General features: G+C 45.1%; 1 protein-coding gene across 1 annotated transcript in view; it reads left to right on the top strand.

Annotated features, from left to right (window-relative positions):
• Positions 1-21426, top strand: part of CAPN13 (calpain 13) — an 87797-nt gene that overhangs the window by 47518 nt on the left and 18853 nt on the right. The window contains exons 11-16 of the mRNA XM_066623297.1: positions 2847-2904; positions 3683-3756; positions 6913-6986; positions 10035-10042; positions 11571-11687; positions 15746-15801. Of these exons, the coding sequence (XP_066479394.1) occupies positions 2847-2904; positions 3683-3756; positions 6913-6986; positions 10035-10042; positions 11571-11687; positions 15746-15801 (387 nt within the window). The remainder of the gene's footprint in view (positions 1-2846; positions 2905-3682; positions 3757-6912; positions 6987-10034; positions 10043-11570; positions 11688-15745; positions 15802-21426) is intronic.

Raw genomic sequence — 21426 nt, 5'->3', positions numbered from 1 at the left:
AAGTAAATGCGACAGTGAGGCTTAGTTTCACTTTCTATAGGGCTCAATACATTCTTCAGCTTGGAGGGAGGGACTTCCTTAGGTGTTTTTGGGGGCTGCATTCATTGGATCAGGACCATTTTGGTGTTGTTGGATTCCTCTCAACCTGCCTTTTCCAACAGACTAATGCAAGGCTGCCTACTCATGAGTAAACGTGCAATACAGTTCAGCTTCACTTTCCATAGGGCTTCATGCATTTTTTGTTCTCTGGTTTTTTGGCCAAAGCTTTTGATAGAAAGGAGATATTTCACTCTGGTTTTTTGCATTGTATTCTTCTGGAAATTCCACATCCAACAGTATATAATATGATGGTATTACTCCTAACCACCACGACTTTAGCGTGTCACCCCCCCAGTGCACATTACTCCCCCGTGTGCATCACCTGGTGCGGCCCGCATCCCTCCCGCAATGCCACTGGCACTAGCTATGTGGAAGCAACTCTCCTGGATCTCCCAGTGCCAGTAAGTTGGTGCTGGGGTAACAGGGCACACAGAGGGAGGATTGAGGCAGGGGACAGATTTCAATGGCAAAGGTATTGCCAAGATCCCTTCCGCCCCACCTGGTCTGAACATGCTTCTTCGTGTCCACTTAGACTTGCACCAGCCAAAGTGCTGATGCAGATCTGAGTAGATCATAGGGCAACAGGGGGCTTACCAGGGATGGGTAAACCCAGTGCGTCTTGACCCGAATTGAGTTACCGAATTGCCACCCCCCCCCCACGATTTTACTCAGAAACAAGTCATAACAGGGACAATTTCCAAGTCACTGAGTCACCCTTTAGTGATTCTAAAGGACTCAAGTCAAGTTGCCCCCCCCTTTAAAAAGCCAGCCATGGAAAAAAGCAGGGCTGCTGCCGAGAGGTGTGTGTCTGAGTTCTCTGTACTCAGTTCCCTGCTGTCTCTGCCCATCTGTAAACGGGGTGGGAGAGACTGTGAGAGAGAGGAGACGGAAGCAGCATGAGAGAGGAGAGTCACAAGCAGCAGTTGTGAGGCTTACTAGGGCAACCCAATCCTTGGCAGCTCTACTCAGAGGTAGTCCCACTATCACCGGTCATTCAGTGAGGCTTCCCCCTCCCAAGTAACAATGAAGCTCAATTTACAGCAGCCCTTGGCTCCTCTTGCCCTCTCAGCCAAAAGCAATATGAGAACACCCATCCTTTGTCCAATGAAAATGGATTCTTCCTTCCTATCAGAGTTGGCAAAAAGCCCACTCCTGCCTCCCCCCTCCCACTTGGCTGGGAAAGGAAGCATTAACCCTTCCCTGCCTCATGGCTGCAACTACCAATTGGAACTCCAAGAAGCTTGCAACCAGTGCAGTTTAACAGCATGGGTAGGAGATTGAATTTTGGTGATTTTTTTCCCCCTTGTTACAAGGCATTTAAAGGTGGACCCTGGTATCAGTGGCAAGTCAAATCAGTGAATATCGAGGTCCCACCTGTATGTAATAAGTTACAACTGTCCAAACTTCAGTCAGTCTTGACATTCACCTGTGAAAGTCCAACACCTCAAGATAAATGAACGTCTAAACATAAATACATATTTCCCCTTATCATACATGTGCCAGCAAATGCTGAGAATTTCATTTAGAGTACACTCTCTCTCTCTCTCTCTCTCTCTCTCTCTCTCTCTCTCTCTCTCTCTCTCTCTCTCTCTCTCTCATGTAGAGTGCATTCACACTCTCACATGTATCTCAGAGGTTTTGAACCTGAACAAAATGCGTGTTGGTTGTCACTATGGACATGTGAATATCATCATTCCTCCAATTTTAGACATTCACTACAATACAACAACAGTGTGAAACTACACACAATTAAATGTAAATACAAAAATGGCTATAATGCACAATCCAACTCTTCATTGTAATTGGAAGTCTATGTAAAAACCACTCAGCCTTGAAATCCAAGAGGGCCTGGGTAGGGTACCAATTGCTATGATAACTAAATAGAAAAGTGAAGAGCAGTCAAGGAGAACAGAGGACAAATGTGCATTTAACTCTTACACTGTGGTTTATTTGTGACCAGATATCCTCAAATGTTTTTCCCACAGGCATTTCTTCTTGATTTGGTCATTTTCTCCATTCATGCAGAGCTGGAGAGCTCATGCAACCTGTCAGTGGATGAGTTTTCTTTCTCCTTCTACATGATAACTTTAAGTTACTGGAATAGTCACTGCAGTCTACTATTAAACGTTAGCTTGTAAAACCAGCTCACCCTGTGCCCCTAGAATATACAAACTGGGGTGGGGGAGAACAACAAGTAGGGCGACTTCCAAAGAAAATGAATGAATAAATGAATCAAGTGGCACTTGGAGAAGAAGCAATAGTTTCAGGTGAACACATCAAAACTATGACGATGCTTGAGTTCTGTACACTGCTCTCAGCACTACACCAGTTAAGTTCTTATACACCCTATGAATGTCCTTGCTACAATAGTGTGAAGAGTTCTTCTTGAAAATTCCCAAAAAATAAAACCTGACACAGATGAAAACTCTAGTGGAGAGAGGGGGAGAAAGATGGAGCTATTGTGTTCTTGGGCAAAGTTTTTAAATGCATAGGAATGGGTGTTGTTGTGTTTACATAGAGGCGAACCTAAAAGCAGGATCCAGACCAATGTGAGAAACAAAAAACTGTAGAGCATAATCTACAAGAAAATGTTTCCTGTCCTGTGCAGAATGCTTTGAAATATATGAAAGATGGACTTAAGCACTTCAGAGGACATGTTCATTTCAGTGGGTCTGGGGCCACAAGAAAAGTTCCCCGTAGATTGCGGTCAGAGCATTCATACATATCTCTCCTGTATTTTCTATTAGAGCCCTTACCTGGATGCCTCACAACTGCAAAGGATCCTTAATGAAGTGGTCCTGGAAGGTAAAGTTCATTTTCTTTTACAGTTTATGGAGTGTTCTTTTTCTCTGTCTATTGCTCTGGATATCCACTAATTTTTAAGAGGGGCCATATTTTGAACAGAAAAATAAAAGGCCCAGTGATATTAATGCCACCCAGTGGCAGCTAAGAGAGAAAAGAATGAAAAGTGACGGTGGCCGGCACATCTTTTATTGCAGTCTCTCAGGTAGTGGGTTGAGATTTGGAACTGTCAATTGCCTCTTGCTAGTGTGATAAGAAAATTATGAACCCTGACCTTAAATCTCATGTTCACTTAAGCTGTTTTCTCTTTGTCTGTCAGTCTGATGGCATATGCTACAGACATTACTTCAGAAGGCTTATGCTCTCTGAAATGCCACCTCTTGGATTGTCCCATATAGTCAGTCTGATGTGGTTGGGTCACAAGCAGAGGTTGGGAGCACTACCCAGTAGTCTTTGACAGCCAATGTATCAACTAGAAGGAAGGCAACACTGAATTTGTGTGCAGTGTAGGACAACCTTGCAAACAATGTTTGCATAATTGGAGCCTATTGGCATTGGTTCAAACATCACAGCTTCTTCCTCAGCTCAGCTGTGCATGAAACAATTCCTTTAAGATGTGCCATCCAGTATTCCACTTGGGCCACTTGTCATGTTATTTTGTACTTGGATACAAATCCCAAGAACATGCTATCAGAAAAAGTACATTTGAATCCCCCCCGTTTACCATCCCCTAACCTCTTTATTATTTGTGTCTGTTGCTTTCTGATTTATCCATTTATAGATCTAATGGCCGGTCTGGGAAGCAGAGATGGATTCAGCTTCGATTCATGCAGGAGCCTTTTAGCTCTGATGGATGTATCTTTTCGGCAAATGCAATAAACCTCCCTTATGCTGCCCTTTCTTGTGATGAATTATGGCAGTGCCGGACTTCCTGTTATGGGAGCTCTTTGAGTAAATATTTGACATAAGGTTTGCCCTCTGCATATGCAAGGAATCCATAAAAGGCCATACTCTTTCCTCTAAGAGTACACTCTCAGATACTCTTCTATTATATGCCAAGTGGAAGAGAAAAATTCCAATAATCCCCTCTTTAAACCTCTGTCTGCCTGAACCTATATACATTTACGCCTCCACCCTCTCTAAGAGCATCTCATATTGCATGAAAAAGCATCAGGATCTTTGAGCCCAGACTCATTTTCCAAGGTGGAAAATTATGGCTGTGTATCAGTAATCATATGCATATGTACATAGACTATTTATGCTGGAAATATGTGCAGCTATAAGTGATAGACTTGTGTCCTTGAACTATGTATAAGTTGTGGATACATGATCCAGCCGGGGCACATGTAGTCAAGTGTTTAAGAATGTGTTCACCAATGATTCACCAGTGTATCACTGATATATCGGTACAAACATGGTTGCCTCATAAAGCATGAAATTGTTCTCATTCCAAACCAGACAAGGGCTATCTACAGCCCAGTCATATCTGCTGGTGGGAGTGCAGTAATGCTGGTGGAAGGGACATTTTGCTGGTGAGCCCAGCAGTGACTAGCACAATGGCTGATGGCCTCACATGCAGGCCAGCAGGGAAGTTGCCATCTGCTGACACCAGTAAGTTGGGGGGGGGGCCAGTGGAAGGAATAGGGGAGAAACCAGGGGACAGAGAGGTCAGTGGGGGTAGATCTGGTGGCAGTGGTGCACACTGGATGATGACCCTCTTTGGTAAACCTCCCCACCCCTTTTCCCTCTTCAGACTTACACCACCACAATAGTTTGAAGTTCATGTTAGACCTTGTGTGAAGCTTGGGAAGGGAGGTGAATGTTCTGATTCTTGCTTGCTCTTAGCAGTGTGGAGCAGTTCAATGCAGCTTACATTTGTAATGGGCTGGGGGAGGCAGTGGCAGCAGACTTGGGGTAAAGGGCAACCCATCACCTGCTGATGGAATCTGCATTAGCCTGCTTCATGGCCGGGCTGGCTTTGCTTCCGTATAACTATAAAGTGAAAACAAATGAGTAATTAATGAAATGAATGAAACATTTGACATTCAGACTGTATTTGTACTTCTGGCCCTTGTTGCTTTACTTGGAATGAATGAAATTAATGGACTCCATTTGTTTCCATTTTTCATTCATTATGAATGAATGCACATCCATAGCTGTAATAGTGAGCTACTCCCTTTGTCTTCCAAGACAAAGAAGCAGGGTTGATTCAGACTTGAGTCACCAAACACACATTTTTGGTGACTCTTGTGGATTTGAATGACACTTGTTTTGAAAGTTGGAAGTTATTTGGGACTTGGGAGCTTTTCTCAGAAACAATTGGAGATGCCACTCCACTTGGTGTCTCTCGATGTGTGCGTGCTTGCTTACTTTTTTCATGGCTTCTGAAGGATCTTATGGGCAATCTGGAAGCCATATTCAAACCAGCACAAGCAAGTGCAAACCAGCACTGGGCTCAGAGATTCCACTTGGAGATGGGAGGGTAGGTTGGCAGGGCCAAGTGTGGAGTGGAGGCAGGATGCTTTTGTTTTTGGTCCCGCCTGCCCAGCACTTCTGTACTCTTGCTCACACTGCCCGTCCCCTCCTGTCTTGTGAGCTGGGACACCTCATCCTCCCTTCTTGTAGGACCATCTGGGTGGAATCGGGAGTCGTGATGTGAACAGGGGTTTGTGGCTGGGGTTTGTCAGAAACCAATCAGATTTGCGCTTTCTACACTGCTGCCCTCACTTGAAGGCCAGCAGAGCTTTTGTATACAGATGGGATGGGGACACCAGGGAAGTGTTCAATGAGAACTCTAGCATAAACACACACACACACACACACCCCTGCCAGCAGCTCTGTTTTATCCACAGAGCCGCACTTGACTCATTTGCTGAAAAGACTCTGACTTGAGTCAAACTGAGTCCCAAAACCGCTCTGAACCAGTTCCCACAGCCACCCAGTAAGACAAGTTGAATCAAAGGAGGTGAGGCAGGGCTAGACTCAAGTCTAGCCATGGTAGATTGGCACATCCCTGCAAAGAAGCTCTTGTGAATGCTGCCCATTCTGCAGGTAGGTCCCTGGGGCATTTGGTGGGCCACTGTGAGCTACAGGAAGCTGGACTAGATGGGCCTTTGGCCTGATCCAGCAGGGCTCTTCTTATGTTCTTATGAGGGAGGGGTGCCTACTCCAGACCATTAAAGGGATGTAGTGCTTTCGCCAAGTTGAGTGGGATAGCAATTAACAGAGATTGGTGTGTATGCTGAGGAACTGGACAGGAGAAGGGGTTTGGAACCCATCTCCAGAGGCTGCATGAGGCAGGGATGCTGTCTGGGAACCTCTTGTTTATGGAAAGTCAACCTCAAAGCCTGATTGGCTTGGAGGAGGACAGTGCAAATCCAATCCTCCTCGACCCCATACAGCTGTTGAAGATTGGAATGTCACCATTGATCTTCAGCTTTGAACCAGGGTGGAGTTGCTGAAAAAGGGGAACAGACGATAGCTTGTTGTGTGCTTCAAGTAAGGAACTCCCCCTAAGAGGTAGTGGAATACCAGGAGAATTTGGACAATGTAAATAACTGAAATCAAACTGTGGCCCACTTAAATTCAAACTGCCTGTCTTGTGTTTTATTGAAATGTATGTGGTCAATGATCCCAACACACAGGATATTTCTAGCTAGGCTAATTGGGGAAAAAAATAAACACTCTTCATTTCTAAAATATAAGAGGCAATCTTGCCGACTATTATTTATCCTGTACAGCTCCACACACATGGTCTTTTCATTTTGAATCCTGAAGTAATTGTTTGATGCAGCCATAACAGATTACCAATGAATGAATTTTAAAAAAAATGACTGACCACCTTTCTGTTTCTGAAATGTGTATTGTAGCCCTTAAGTGGGACATGAGGGGAGGCTTAAGGATACACACCAGGGGATGATGATCTTTAAGGCAGTTTTCCCACTAGGGAACTCGGTGAGCAAGACTGTTTCATTGAATCCAAACTTATTTAAAACTTGACCAAATATACAGATCAATGCCAATGGAAGACTTACACTACAAGAATTTGAACGACTCCGGAGGCTTCTCATGAAATATAAGGTCTGGTGAGATTTATGAATCCAAACTCACAGAGTACAATCCTAAGCGTTTGCTCCGCTGGTACAGTAGCCACTATGGTGGTGGAAGGTGTCACAAATGTGTCATAAAGCATGTCGCAACACTTGGCAAGTAAGCAGTGCTGGCAAAGTGCCTGTACCAGCCCACCAGCCTTTGGCTGCTGGTTCAGGCAGGTGCCAGGTGACGCAGGGGCGTGGGATGGGTGGAAGGGTGAAATGGGAGCGGATCCAGCCCAGGAGGGGGGTGGGATTGGCAGAGGCTTCCTCCATTGTATCCTAAGCATATTCCTGGGTCAGGCAGCCCTACAAGAGGCTACCTGGACTTCTGCAAGCTATATAGTTGGAGGAGATCAAAGTAGCCCCAAAGGGTTGACGGGCATTCAAGGTAAAGAGAAAAATATTCCCTTACCCCCTCTAGCCAGCTCCCAGCTAGCACTAGATACTGCACAGGCCATGTGACCTGGCTGCACTAACGCTAGTTAGGATCAGGCTGCCCATGGGAAACTTACCTTTTCTGAATCATATTTGTACATTTTATATAGCTATCTCAGATCTTCGTGTGGAGGAATTTTCTCCCCAAACAACGTGTTAAGAAAAAAACCCAACAGTATCACAATTAGAAGAGAAAGGAGTGCTATACTAATACATATGAACTATGACTGAGGCCGCAATCCAAATGTTCAGATAGGCCGGCCCAAGGGACTTGGGCCTGGAAGGGTCACAAATGTGCCATAAAGCACGTTTGTGCCTCCTTGAGGAGAAACCAGGCTGGCGCTCTGAGAATCGCTGGCCTGTGGAGGCTGACAGACACCTCCACACCGGCTTCCCCTCCGCCCCATGCGTTGGTCCGCCTGCACTGACACAAAAGGGAAAGGTGTGGGGGCGGAGGGGGGCAATGAGCAGCCTCAGGGGTGGGTGAGCAAGGAGAGGGAGGCAGGGCTGGGATCCGGCAGTTATGCCAGATCCAAACCCCCATCCGAAGAACGGAGTGGCTTCAAGTCACTCCGCTCTCCTTGGACTTGTGCTACCTCAGGAGGTGGCACAAGTCCAAGGAGACCCATTGGGGCCAGCAGCCCTTACCCAGGGGTAAGGGGAAACATTTCCCCTTGCCTCTGGCTAAGCCACTGCTGACCACAATCCTGCGCAGGATACAGCACAAGACTCCTGGCTTCCCTGTTCCAGCACAAGTCAGGATTGTGCCCTAAGGCTGCAATCCTAACCACACTTTCCTGAGAGTAAGCTCCATTGAACAAAATAGGACTTACTTCTGAGTTAACCTGGCTAGGATTGTGCCCTATATCAAAACCTTCTCTTGGCTTAAAATACTATCTCAAGTTTAAATATTTTCCAGGACATCTTTAGAAGGGAAGATGAAAATAATTCAGGATTCCTCAGTTTTTCCAATCTCAGAAGAATCATACAGATGACAGGTATTCTGACATACTCTGAATATATTTTCATTTAAGGTCAATATAATTTTCAGATGTGATGAAATTTTGTGGGAAATTTTCTGCAGTAGGAATTAATATGTGAGGAAAGCATCATCAAACTCAATGTCAGTGTGTGTGTGTGTGGCTCTATTAAAATCACAGGTATAAAATTATAAAAAGTGGAAACTGTTCATGATCCTAAAAGGGGGGAATTGTAAGATAGATAGCTGAGCAATACATTCATTAATCTGATTCTTGTGTCTTTAGATTTTCAGCATAATAATGAATACTGATCCCATAAAATTTGTCTTCAAAAAACCTTTGAGTTCACACTGACATCTGCTGAACAACTCTGGAATTGTAACCAAGCCCCTCCCCCCCCAATTTCTCCCCAATTCCAGATCTGTGATTGAATTTTTCCAGCTGAATCCTTTCAGGGCTGCCTTGCATTTATATATGCAATACATCACATGGCACAGAGAAAGCTTCTGCCCAATGATTCTGCCTTAAGGGAAGAGCTTTCAGGTGGCTGTTTAAGCTGCATTATCCACTTACATATTAATTTTGTCTCTCCTGCGGTTAAGTCAAAGAGAGGGTGTAATCAAAAGATAGCTGCAAACTTACTGAGACTGTTGATGAGGGAAGAAGGAGGGTGTGTGTGTGTGTGTGTGTGTGTGTGTGTGTGTGAGGGATCTCAAGACCCTTGTGATTTCTGATGTGCATCTGGAGCAGCGAGGGCGCTATCTGGAAATTATCAGCTAATTATCAGCTAATGCTGCTATCTGGAAATTATCACTAATGTCCTACATAAAGGAAAATGCAAGGAAGGCATTGTAATAATAAAGTCAAGAAGGTGCTACACAGAAAGGAAAATTGCATGCTGTGCACTCCTTAAAGGCAAACGACAAACAACACAGGCACTGAACGGAGGAAAGGTGTGTTTGTGTGTGAAATGTGAATCTAAATATTGCAAAGTCAGCTTCTTTTCCTCCACCAGCAGAATTTAGGAAAAGGCATAACCCTCCTCCAGATTCTTCCCCCTACTCTAACAGTCAATAGATTCCAATCTCTTTTAAGCCATTTCTGCCCAATATTGCATACATGCAACAGGGATCAGATGTGTACACCTGTGGGCTGGGCAGAAATGGGTTAAAGAGATTCTCTCCATCTCTTAAGGCGGATGTCAATCATTTAATAACTGATATGTCAAAGTCAAACATATTGCAAATATCTGTCATTGTTTCCTTAATTTTTTCCCCCATGAAGCAAGAATAAACTATCTGGTCTCATCTTGAACTGACAAAAGCCTTTTAGAGGCTTTATATTGTTTGTGGTCACAACAGCCCTGCAAAGCAGACTACTGTTATTCCTATTCTACAGAGGAGGGTCTGAGTCTGGAAAAGAATGACTTGCCCAAGGCCCCACCATGAATCGTATTTGAGATAGGAGTGTGTACTGTATGTGAGCAAACAGAGCCACACAGGATATTATGCTCCCCCAAATGGCTGCATGGCAGGATGCAAGAGATGCATACCAGGTCACTCTGTGATATGACAAGAGGTCTCGTGGACACCCCTTGGCTTGCATGCTGCCTCACTGCCATTAGGGATCACGGTAACGCAACATGCAATGCAGCCTAGGTGTGTAGCTAGCTGGGAATTAATAAGGTACTGTATGTGGTTTTAGTGAATGAGCATGTTAGTGACATGTGAAAGCCACCCACTTCCAATCTGCACTTAAGTGTGAAATTGTGTTTTCCACGTCCAAATCTCACCATTTCTATTAGTAATTTAAAACTGATCTTTGTACAAAGAACACATTGTTGGCATCCTTCAGTCTCAGAAGACTATGGTATCATGCTCTGAATAGTGCTTCTGGAACAGAGTGTCCTCTCCAGTGCGTGAAGCCTGGGTAAAGTAGATATGGAGGACAGACTGTTACCCATGCAGCAAATCCCCCCCTCTCTATGTCACTGAAATGGTCCAGTGGAAAGGCAGAAGCCAATACAGTTGCTTCCAGCGGTGTCACAGGAATTGCCAGAATGTGACTGTTTAGCCATGAACTGCCTCAGGGACTCCGGCTCCAGATTTTGCCTCAAGGTTGACTCCTGAAGCCTTTTCCATACCTGGATGTAGCCACAAGGCAGTGGAGGTTTGGGATCAGAGTTTTCCTTCTCTCAGATGAGCTGCCTTCCCAGGCTGACGAGTCCCATCTACCCGGTGGCTGTTTAGTCGCCTCTTACAACAAGTACGGCCAAACTGAGGGCCTATTCTTATCCCCCAGCTTTCAGGGGCAAAAGAATGCTTTCAAATATGCTTTCAAATATGCTTTCAAATATGGAGTCACATGCCCGTTCTGAGAATAGCTTAACATACTACTAGAAACATTGCCGCTGGATCTCTAGGGGGGCAGGTGAGGTCCAGATTGTCTTTTATCACTTTGGCTGAACACTGGCTACACCCATTGCTGGAAAATAAACACCAGGCCAGGTGGTGTTGCTGACCCTCCAAGATTGGCCTGGAATCTCCAGGAATCGGCATCAATCTACAGGTGATTACTTAAAGCAGTCCTGGAGATGATAACAGGGCCAGAAATGTCCAGTGTAACATTGGGTTGGGAACAAATATAACCAAGAATAGCTTCAGTTAAAGTTGGCAAGTCAAGCCCATGGTCATTCATGAGAGTCTATTCCAGCAGGCTGTGTGGCTGCCTTTCAAGATGGTTTGGAAAACTCCGCTAGTACAAAACATGACTGCCCACCTGGTCACAGGTGCAGACTAATTTTCTCATAAATTGCTTATTCTGCAATAGCCTCACTGGCAGCCAACTTGTTTTGGGTTCTGTTCAAAAGGTCAAGAAAGTCACCAGAGCCATTTGTATCAAGGAAGTTCTCCTTGACTATAACACTGCTTAGGATTGGAAAATGATTGTTGAGTGTAACCATTGAAACAGTACAAACAGGACACTTTTAGTCATGTCTTCTCAGAAGAAAGCCCCACCGTGTTCAATGGAGCTTACTCTCTCTAATAAGTGCATTTAGGACTGGAGCTCTGATTCTCTAAACTGCTGAACTGCATTATTGGAGTGTGTATTCTTTGGATTGTGTGTCATCTCTTCAGTTTTCTTCTGTTGTTTGTTGTAGATCATGACATCAATGACAACCTCCTCCGACTGATGGCTGTGAGATATGGCGATTCCTTGTCAAGGTTCTATTTTCCCGATTTTGTGTGCTGTATGATTCGTCTTGAGACCATGACCAGTAAGTCGCACAACTGTGCAAGAAGAAGAAAGACAGACAGGGTTCTTCTGCTACAATCTACATATAAACATTTCTTGCATCAGAGGTTTTCAAACTGGAGCATCGCTACACCCCAGCCTGAGAAGCCCTGCCTCTGTCACCTTAAGGGGCAGGGGGAGGCAGTGACGTGATCCCCAGGAGTGTGCTGCTGTGGGTGACAAGAGAGGTTTTTTCTACTTATCTGCAGCCAGCTCCAGAGTTGGGGGGTCTGGGGAGTCCTCCACAAGGCTCTCCGCACCTTCAAACATCTAAAAATAACAAAAAAGTCGCTTCCAGTTAGTTACAGAAACAGAAGTGCCCAATATTTTTAGATGTTTGGAAGTGTGGGGAGACCTGTGGAGGACTCCCCAGACCCCCTGGGCCACTCTGGACTCTGGTGCTGGCTGCAGGTAAGTAAAAAGAAACCTCCTTCCAACCCCGCCAGAAGCTCAATCCCGGGGGTATCATTTGAATTCTTAGTTTAAAATGCTCTTGCGCCAACTTTTAGAAGTTGTTTTGCACCAACATTTAGAAGTTGATCCTTCCCCACACGCACTCCCTCACGCACACACCCCCAAGGTGTTTGAGAACCAAGGCCTTACGTTCCTAAAGTGATAGAATGTGTCATCCAACCCAACTCACGTTTCTGAAAAGATGTTGTGAATTATATGAGATACCCAATCATGTTTTATGAGGGTTTTCATTTTGATTGCTTTTGAATGATTTTGAAGCTTAGCTTGGCCAGAGTTGTGACAACGTGATGTGAAACCAGATTCCGTCTCAGTATTGGCCTTCCGATGTGATATTAATGCTTGAAAAACTAAGAACAAATTCAAACAGACAAAGATGTAGAAGTTGTTGCTGCGTACCCTGCGCCATTGCCCATTGGTGGCAACAGCCTGGAAGTGCATGATGACATCCCAGCTTCCTCACTGCCCTTAAGGATCAGAGTTGTGTAAAAAATGTGGGTAAGTATCTATTTCTAAGCTATGCAATGCAGATAGACTGTATACTCACTTGCATTCACAAATTAGAATGCACATCTAATTTATGACTACAGTCCCTTGTCTACTATGTTTTATGCATGTGAGCATAAGTCTTCTTATCAAGGTGGACCCAAGTCTTCTCATTGCCTGAGATGGCATGCCATTACTGCCTCCCTCTTACCTATTGATGTTCAGCCTCTCATCCTCTCTCTCCCTGTACTGGAAAGGAAAGAGGGGGTAAAGCAGAAGAGAAAGTGTAGTGGTGGGTTAGAAGTGTTCAGATGCTCTAGCGCACTACTTTCCTCCATGCTTCGTCTTCTACTGTGTCCCTGTCTCCCATTTCCAATAAAGGGAGAGAGAGAAGGAGAAACAACAATGGAAGCCACTGGGCAGACAGAGGTCATTGAGTGCTTGCCTGCCAATAGCAACTGCTCAATTGGCCTCACTGATGGTCCAGCTCTGCAGCTTCTACTGTACACAAGGATCTCTTTGGCTGGATTGAGATGACTGAGCATGAAGCTTCCTTTTCATTCTAAAAATGGGAGAAGTAGATATTTCCATAGGGGCCAGATATTAAATGTTTCTTTGCCCTTCATGTGTTGGGCTGTCTGCAGCCTGGGGGCAATATGTCAACATAGGACAATCTACATATAGTGCATATTTCCCATTGCTGAGGAGAGACACCAGATTTAGGAAATCTAGGTTGTCTAGATTTAGGAAAGTGACTGATTTCTTCAGAACTGGAACTTGCTGCAGCAAACATAGCCAGGAAACATAGCCAGCCAGCTCTTGCTGCATGCACAGAGCTATCACTCATTATTCATTACCTTGGTCTTTACCCTGGCCTGGATTCTGTCACGTCCCTTTGAAAATACCCTGAGGAAAAACAACTTCTAAATGTTGGCACAAGAGCCTTTTAAATTAAGAATTCAAATGGCAAACCACTGTGATGTATTCATCTGCTGGATGCTAAAACTTTATATACTCTCAAGTTAAAGAACTTTCATTTGATAAAAGCATTTTGCATGGTGTGTGCAAAAATAAAATGTGATTCTTTTAAAACTACTGAAAGAGGAGCCACACTTTTCCGAAGCTGCGCTAAAATCCACTGGTATCTTCCAATTATTATTTTACTGAATGTTTAAAATGCATTATGTATTTCTTCAGACACTTGACAGTCCTGGCAGTGTGGTTTTCTTAGGAGTCGTTTACCAAATGGAAATAAAATACAGTGGAATTCCAATAATCTGGTATCTTGGGGATCTAGGTGGGGCCAGATTTTTGGAAATGGTGGACTGTCAGAAGATTCTAGCCTGCCCTTGATGATCCTTGGATCTAATGTCCCTATCACTATAGCAACGGGATCGCTACAGGGCTTTGATTGCTGTCAAGCTGCCTGTGTTGTCCCCAAGTGGCTTCCATAGCTTGAAGCCATTGCTAACCCAGGTGCAATTGTGCTTGCACAGGGGCCAGCAAAGTCCAGTCCCAAGCTGGAAGCATTCCCAGACCATATTGATGCTGAAATATCAGAGGTTCCAGGCTATTGGATGCCAGACTACTGGAGTTTTATTGTACTTCATGCTGATAAAATGAACTGGGAACAGACAGTAAACAAAATAAATAAAGAGGCTCATTAAACCATTCCTATTAAAAATGCCTAATGCCTCTCATCCTTTATCATTCATGCTAAAATGGAGGTGGAGAAGATGTAGAGATTAAATCATAGTTAAAGCCATAATATTAATGTACCATTTTACTTGGAGAATATTAGCTACCACATATTTGTGGTACTACTAGGCCTGTGGTACAGTGGCAACCAGAAAAAGGAGGTTTCCCATGTGCTCCTGAAGGTTAGATAGCTTTTTACAAAAATATGAAGCTGCCTTATATGGAGTGAGGCCATAGCTCATTATTGTCTATAGTGGTCAGTGGTTGCGGGTCCACTGTGGGCAGTAGTCACAGACAGGGATCTTTCTCAGACCTACCTGGAGATGCTTGGATTTGAGCCTGACTTTCTGAATGTAGAGCATATGCTCTGCTACAGATCTACAGACTTTCCTATAGGTTGCCTCTTTATTTTCTTCTAACTCAGCATGGACTAAAGCAGCTCCTAGTGGAAAGCCATCCAAAATAAAATAAAATAAAAGCAGAATGGTTTCTGCTTCCAATTCTCTCATCCCACATGACTGTTCTGATGCACAAATTGTTGATGTTAGCTTACTCTGGTGCCCTGGATAGTGACACTGTTCGTGTGGACTTTCATTCTTTCATAGTCTTTGCGTAGAACAGTGGTTCCCAATGTTTTTCCACTTGTGTACCTCTTGGCAGTCCATTTTCATAAATCGTACCCTTCCTATTAGCAAAATATTTGCAATTAATAGAGTTGCTGTTATTTCAAATGTATATGTTTTCAACTACTGATCCATATCTGATCTTTACATGAATTGATGACCAGAAACTAGTAGTTGCTGGGGCTTCCACAGCCAGCTATCTGCCTTGCCAGCCGCACAAAGCATTCTAATACAGATCTGCCTTTTTCCACCATTATTCAATTCTGTTTTGAGTACCCCTAAAGGTCCTGACAAGTAACCCTAGTGGTACACGTACCCCAGGTTGGAAATCACTGTCAATGAAGACAAGCCTATCAATGGATACTAGTCATGATGGCTACTGGATTAAGAAGGCCTTTGGCCTGATCCAGCAGGGCTTTTTCCATATTATGTTCTTTCAGGCAGTATTCCTATGCACACTTACTTGGGAGTGCGCTCCATTAACTCACTGGCACTTACTGCTGAGTAAACATACATAGGATTGGTCTGCACATGCTTTAATTTTGTTTCTTACTATTTGACAGGAAATTCGTAATGCCTGAAGTTTAAAATTTGCAAGGCTGGATTTTTAAACTTTTGAATGTGACACTTGCAAGTATTATTGACTAGATACAACAGTAGTAAACAAAGCAGAATTTGTGGTATTTCATAGAACCCTCCTTCTTCAGTAGTTCTACAAGCACTTCTTCATCCTTAACATCAAGCTTTATTTTGTACTTTCCAGAGGCGTTTCACAATATGTCTGTAGGTGGGACAAGAATCTCTTTCAACGAAGATGAGGTGAGTGGAGCTTTTTTCCAAGCTCCTGCTTTCTGCTTTTATTCATTGTTGTTACTTTTTTTCCTTGTAGCCAAACTACCATTCTCTGGTTCTGGTTCAAAGATCAGTATACTAAAACCAGACTTATTAGGCCTACATGTAGCAGACAAAGGGTGCAATCCTAACCCCTTATGTCAGTGCTTTCTAGCACTGGCATAGTGGTGCCAATGGGACATGCGCTGCATCCTGCAGTTGGGTGTCACTCATGGAGGCCTCCTCAAAGTAAGGGAATGTTTATTCCCTTCCCTCAGAGCTGCATTGCCACTATGTCAATGCTGGAAAGCACTGACAAAAGGGGTTAGGGTTGCGCCCAAAGTGAAAGCTGAAATACCTGATGTATTCCAAATATCACAGACTGATTTGCCTATAATACGTATACTGAAGTATTCTTCTAATTTCAAGATCTATTTCAAGAGCCATTTGCTACAGTGGCACATGGGGTTAAAACTGCTTCGGAGGTGTGATTTTGACCTTGCAATAGGTGAAGAAGTCAAGGGTTAAATATCCTCTACTTCTGCTCCCTGACACTTCTCTGACCTGCAGTCCCACAAGGCTGCTTCACAAAAGTAAAAGTTAAAACCAAACTGTACTGTTCTGGTACTGCATAATGTGTAGTTCAGGTCACAGGAAGTGGGAAGTAAAAAGAATAGCCTAGGCTTAGACAGAGTTACAGTGCTGTGCAGTCACTATTGTACAAATGTTCAGTTTACTAAGAAACCTTGTTGGAATATAAGCTGTGACTCACGGCGGCACTGAAAACGGCTGCCGCCGCATCCTGTATGCCCCGGGCTACTGCTGGCAGCACCTCGGGAGAAGGGGACTTTTGTCCCCTTCTCCCGGGTAAGGGAAGCAGCCCTGCCATGGGGCTACTCATGTAAAGGCATTTATGTAAGGCACCGAGCCCCACACGAACGCCTTGGATCCAGTGGAGCAGAGCTCCACGGGACCCCCCTCCCTCCCTCCTCCCAGCATGCCTCCCGCCCCGCCTCTCCCTGCCTCCCGCCTCCCCATCATGCCTCCTCCCCGCCATCTCTCCACCCTCTGCCTGCCTCCCCCCTCCCCGGAATGCCTCCACCCCGCCAGCACTGGGCTAGCACGGGCGCTGGCCTGGCAGTAAGCCTCGCAGACATGCCTTACGGCACATTTGTGACAGTGCACACCAGTGGGAAGCCGGCGTGCCGAGCTCAGGATTGGGCTCTCAGGCTGCAATCCTATCTACACTTATGTAGGAGTAAGCTCCATTAACTACAATGGGATTTACTTCTGAATAGATATGCATAGAATTGGGCTCTGAGTTGCCTGATACAATCAACACCTTGTAATTTGTGTTTGATATTTGCATCATTGTGTAAACCTATAACTATGGATCCAAAGAGCATAGTAGGCACTTTTTAAATCACCTTTTAGAGAAGAAAGTAGCTTACGTCTGTGGCAGAAATTTCAATTTCTGAGATCTTAGAATATATTGCCAACAAACAATGCATTATGGGGTTGACGTTACAATATTTTCACAGTACTTTGATTTCTCCAGTATGGATCACTATTGTGAAGTGAGGGTCCACTGTAAGTTATATTGATTCTCTTAGTGAACTGATATTTCTTTTTCTGTCTTCTAGTGGATAACAATGATCATGTATTGCTAAGTGCGCGACATTCTTCAATACATGCTGGTAAGAATTTACCAAAGTGTTGATATAGGAAAAAAAAAATGGTTTCTCTTTTGCTTTCCAGTAAGCAACTCAAATGCTGGAAGTAGTTCCATGCCACTGTTTGTAGTAAAAGCCATGCCCCACCTTCAGCTCTTAAAATTTCATATCTGATTTGCCCTTGCAATGATTAACTTAAACATGCTTCTAAACTCATTTATGAGTTTTAGATGTTCAGCACAATCCGATGCTTACTTTGTGGTACTTTCCTTTGAGTCAGGAGTTATTCTAAAGCATGCATAACACTTCAGCCTTACAGTCTGATCACATGCAGCATGAGGCAAGCATAAATCCACTGATTTCACCCTTATTCAGTAATGGGATCTGCAGGCTAGCTGCTCTCCTTAATTCTTTCTGGAACTTTATTCGACTTTGATCCAGGGCCCATTATAGTTTAATGGAAATCTAGAGCCAGGAGAAAGCAGAGGCTGAATATGACTTTAGAGTTCAGAATGGATCTGGTTCCAAAAGGCTACCTGACAGCAACTGTGGCTAGTCAAGTCTTAGTTTCAAAGTGTTTGAGGGAAGGGAGCAGTGATGTATGAAGCAGGTGGCCAGAAGGAGCAGGCACCAGACTGCAGGGGGGTGTCTGCACAGTAGTGCACAGGGCCAACTGGGATGATGCATTCTCTTCCATGGACCTCTGGGTGTTTTCCTGGCTCTCAGCACTCGTCGCTTAAAGTGGCTCATGGCTTAAAGCCTTCCTGGCCTTCAAAAGGCCTTCTAAGGGCTTTAAAATGTCACTTCTGGTTTTTGTCCAAAATCCAGAAGTGCCCTTTAAAGGCCCTCTGGTGGCCTTAGAAGGCCTTCAGAGGGCCACATAAGTCTCCTCCGGCCCTCTGGAGGCTCTGGGTGGGGTGAAGATGGCAGCAGGGGGGCAAGGAAGTTGGCGGTTTCCCCAAAGGCATGGCACCCCAGGTATTTGCCACCCAAGTGGCAGTGGGGGGGATCTCCACCTTCCAGATACGGGATCCACTGCTGAACATTGTCATCAGTATAATAATAATAAAAATAATAATACAGGTATTTCTATACCGCCTTTCTTGGTCCTCAGATGTCTCCTCGGACTTTATTCAAGGTTTACATAGGCAGGCTAATTAAATCCCTGTAGGGATTTTTACAATTTGAAAGAAGTTTCTATCTTTCAAGAAACCACAACATTCAGATGTTTCTTTCTGATCTGGTTGCAACATTCTGGCCTCCATCCTCCTACGCTCAGAGCAGATGGAATCACTCGGATCAGCTTGTCAGCTGCTTCAAGGTCGCACGGTGCCGGTGACCTCGAACTGGCGACCTGCGGATGTTATCTTCAGGCAAATGGAGGCTCTACCCTCTAGACCAGACCTCCTGCCCTATACTATGCAGAGGGGTGTAGGGAAGATATCTAATGACAGATAGTACAGTCTGGTCTAGTGCTCAAAGCAAGGCCATTGGGAGCCCAATCCTATGCATGTCTACTCAGAAGTAAGTCCCATTATAACCAATGGTTCTTACTCCCAGGAAAGTGTGGATAGGATTGTAGCCTGGGTTTCCTAAGTACCTTTCAAGGCCAGCTCAAGCAAGAAACATTTTCCCCAGTACTGTCATATGCTAAGCAACAAATGCAAGCAGTGCGTTTCAGAACTGCATCAGGAGCTCACTCATTAAGGGTCAAACTACACATGTGTGTGTGTGCCTATGGGTGCATTTCTGTCTGTTTCTAAATCGCAGCTGGGGGGGGGGAGGTGATCCAGATTGGACTGTTGGGATTAACCCTTTCCTTTCATGCTGTGGTCTCAATGAAAATAACCTCTTTGAAGCTGCTATGGACACATTTGTTCTAGTAGACTGCCTCAACAACCTGATTTTGGTTTGCTAATTTAAAAATAAAAAAGCACCCCCCCCCAATGAAAATGCTATTTCAATACCTTGCAGCACCTTTTATTGTACTCTGAAGTTGCAAATTGATTTGTACCAGGCACTTGAAACCAGGGTGTTTTTAAAAAACAGAAACTTGCTGGCACATTGGATCTGTAATCTAAAAATACAATCTAAATTAAAAATCCTTCTCAGAGCTTTTGAGACAAATCACACTTGCAAAACCCAATCAAAACTTCATCATTTCAACAAGCATCTTATTACCATAACTTTAGTTCTGTTCAAATGTTATATGACAACACAGTCAGTGGGAGGTATGGGGTCACATGTAGGCAGTGGCAGTCCTGGCCCCGGTGCTGCCTGGGGCCACAACTGTAAGCTGCCACCCCCTCCCACTGGTTGGGCTGCTGCTCCCTTCCTTCCTTCCTTCCGGATGCCCAGGGAGGGGGTGCACTGCCTCCCTGGCCCTCAGAATGCCTTCTAAGGATATAAAAATGTCACTTCTGGTTTCCTCTGTAAAACCAGAAGTGATGTTTTCAGCCCTCCAAAGACTTTACAAAGTCTTTGGAGGATCTGGGAAGCAGTGTGCAGCTTCCTCAACCCTCAGAATGCCCCTCGGGAAATGACCCTCAGTTTGGTGCACAGGCCATCTGAGTGTTGCAGCGAGGGTGGTGCCGTGGGAGGAATGAATGGTAGTGTGGTGCCGCCCCCCAAGCCTGGCGCCCAGGGCATTTGTCCCCCTTGCCCTCCTTCAGGTACACCACAGCATGTGAGTAGTCATCATTAGAATATCTAATACATCCCCTGCATATGATTGCACATGTGGAAAACTCTCATGGTTGGACTGGGATTGCATGCTGAAAATGTATGGTAAATAGCAACTGGGGGGGGGCACAATTTACAATGGAACGTGAAGAAAACTTACCCCCCACACACGCACACGTTGGATTGTAGCCCCAATCCGACTCACAGCCCAATCCTGAGCTGCCCCGGGCGCCTAGGCTCAGCAGCACCAAGAACCACTGCCGCTGGATCCTGCGCGCCCCAGGCTACCACGGGAGGCGCCTCGGGAGATGGGGACTTTCATCCCCTTCCTCAAGGTAAGGTAAGCAGCCCCACAATGGGGCTACTCACTTTACCGCCGACCAAAAGGTTGGCGGTAAGGTAAAGGTGGTTGTGGAGGGTGATGAGCCCTCCACAAGCACCTTGGATCCTGTGGATCATAACTCCGCGGACCTGCCTCCCTCCCTTCCCCCTGGCACACCTCCCACCCACCCCACTTCCTGCATCACGCCTCCACATCATGCCTTCCCCCTGCCCTCTCTCCAACCCCCGCCAGCCTCCCTCCTCCCCAGAACACCTCCTCCCCAACCCCGCTTACCGTGCTGCAGCTCGGTGGTCCAGGAGACCGCTGAGCCACAGAGGCTGGGCAACCGCCCCACGCTAGCCCAGCACTGGCTGGTGCTGGGCTAGCACAGGTGGTAGCCCGGCACAGAATCTCACAAACTTGCCTTATGGCATGTTTGCGACAATGCTCGGTGGCACTAAGCTGTGCTGCTGAGCACATGATTGGGCTCTCAGCCTTCCTATGGCTGTTTTTAACCTTACAGTACCAAACTAGATATGTGCCTACATGTGCAACATACCCAATGTGGGGTAAGTTTCATTTATAAACAGTAAATGGGGGGGGGGGCTTTAAGAGGTGATAAACCTGTTGGGGTGAGGTGGGGAGATTTCGTACAGAAATCTGAAAAAAAAAGTTTTCAAACACTTCTATTCATGATATCCAAATGGAGAAAAGAGAATTCAGTAAAGAATACGGCCCTGCAAAATTAGACCACAGGGGTGGCCACTTGTGAGCCTTGTGGTTGACCTAGTCCTGACTCCAGCACAGCTGAGCCTGGGGCAAGATAATTTGATTTTCTTAAAAATCCAGTTGGAATTTTGTTTAGAGGATATGATCTGAAACCTAATGGCTGGTCTGAGTTCACTCTTCAGGGGGGAAAAAAAAAGAGGTGCTTAC

This window comes from Tiliqua scincoides, chromosome 1, assembly GCF_035046505.1.
Source record: "Tiliqua scincoides isolate rTilSci1 chromosome 1, rTilSci1.hap2, whole genome shotgun sequence".
Taxonomy (NCBI): domain Eukaryota; kingdom Metazoa; phylum Chordata; class Lepidosauria; order Squamata; family Scincidae; genus Tiliqua; species Tiliqua scincoides.
This window is presented reverse-complemented; position numbering and strand designations above follow the sequence as displayed.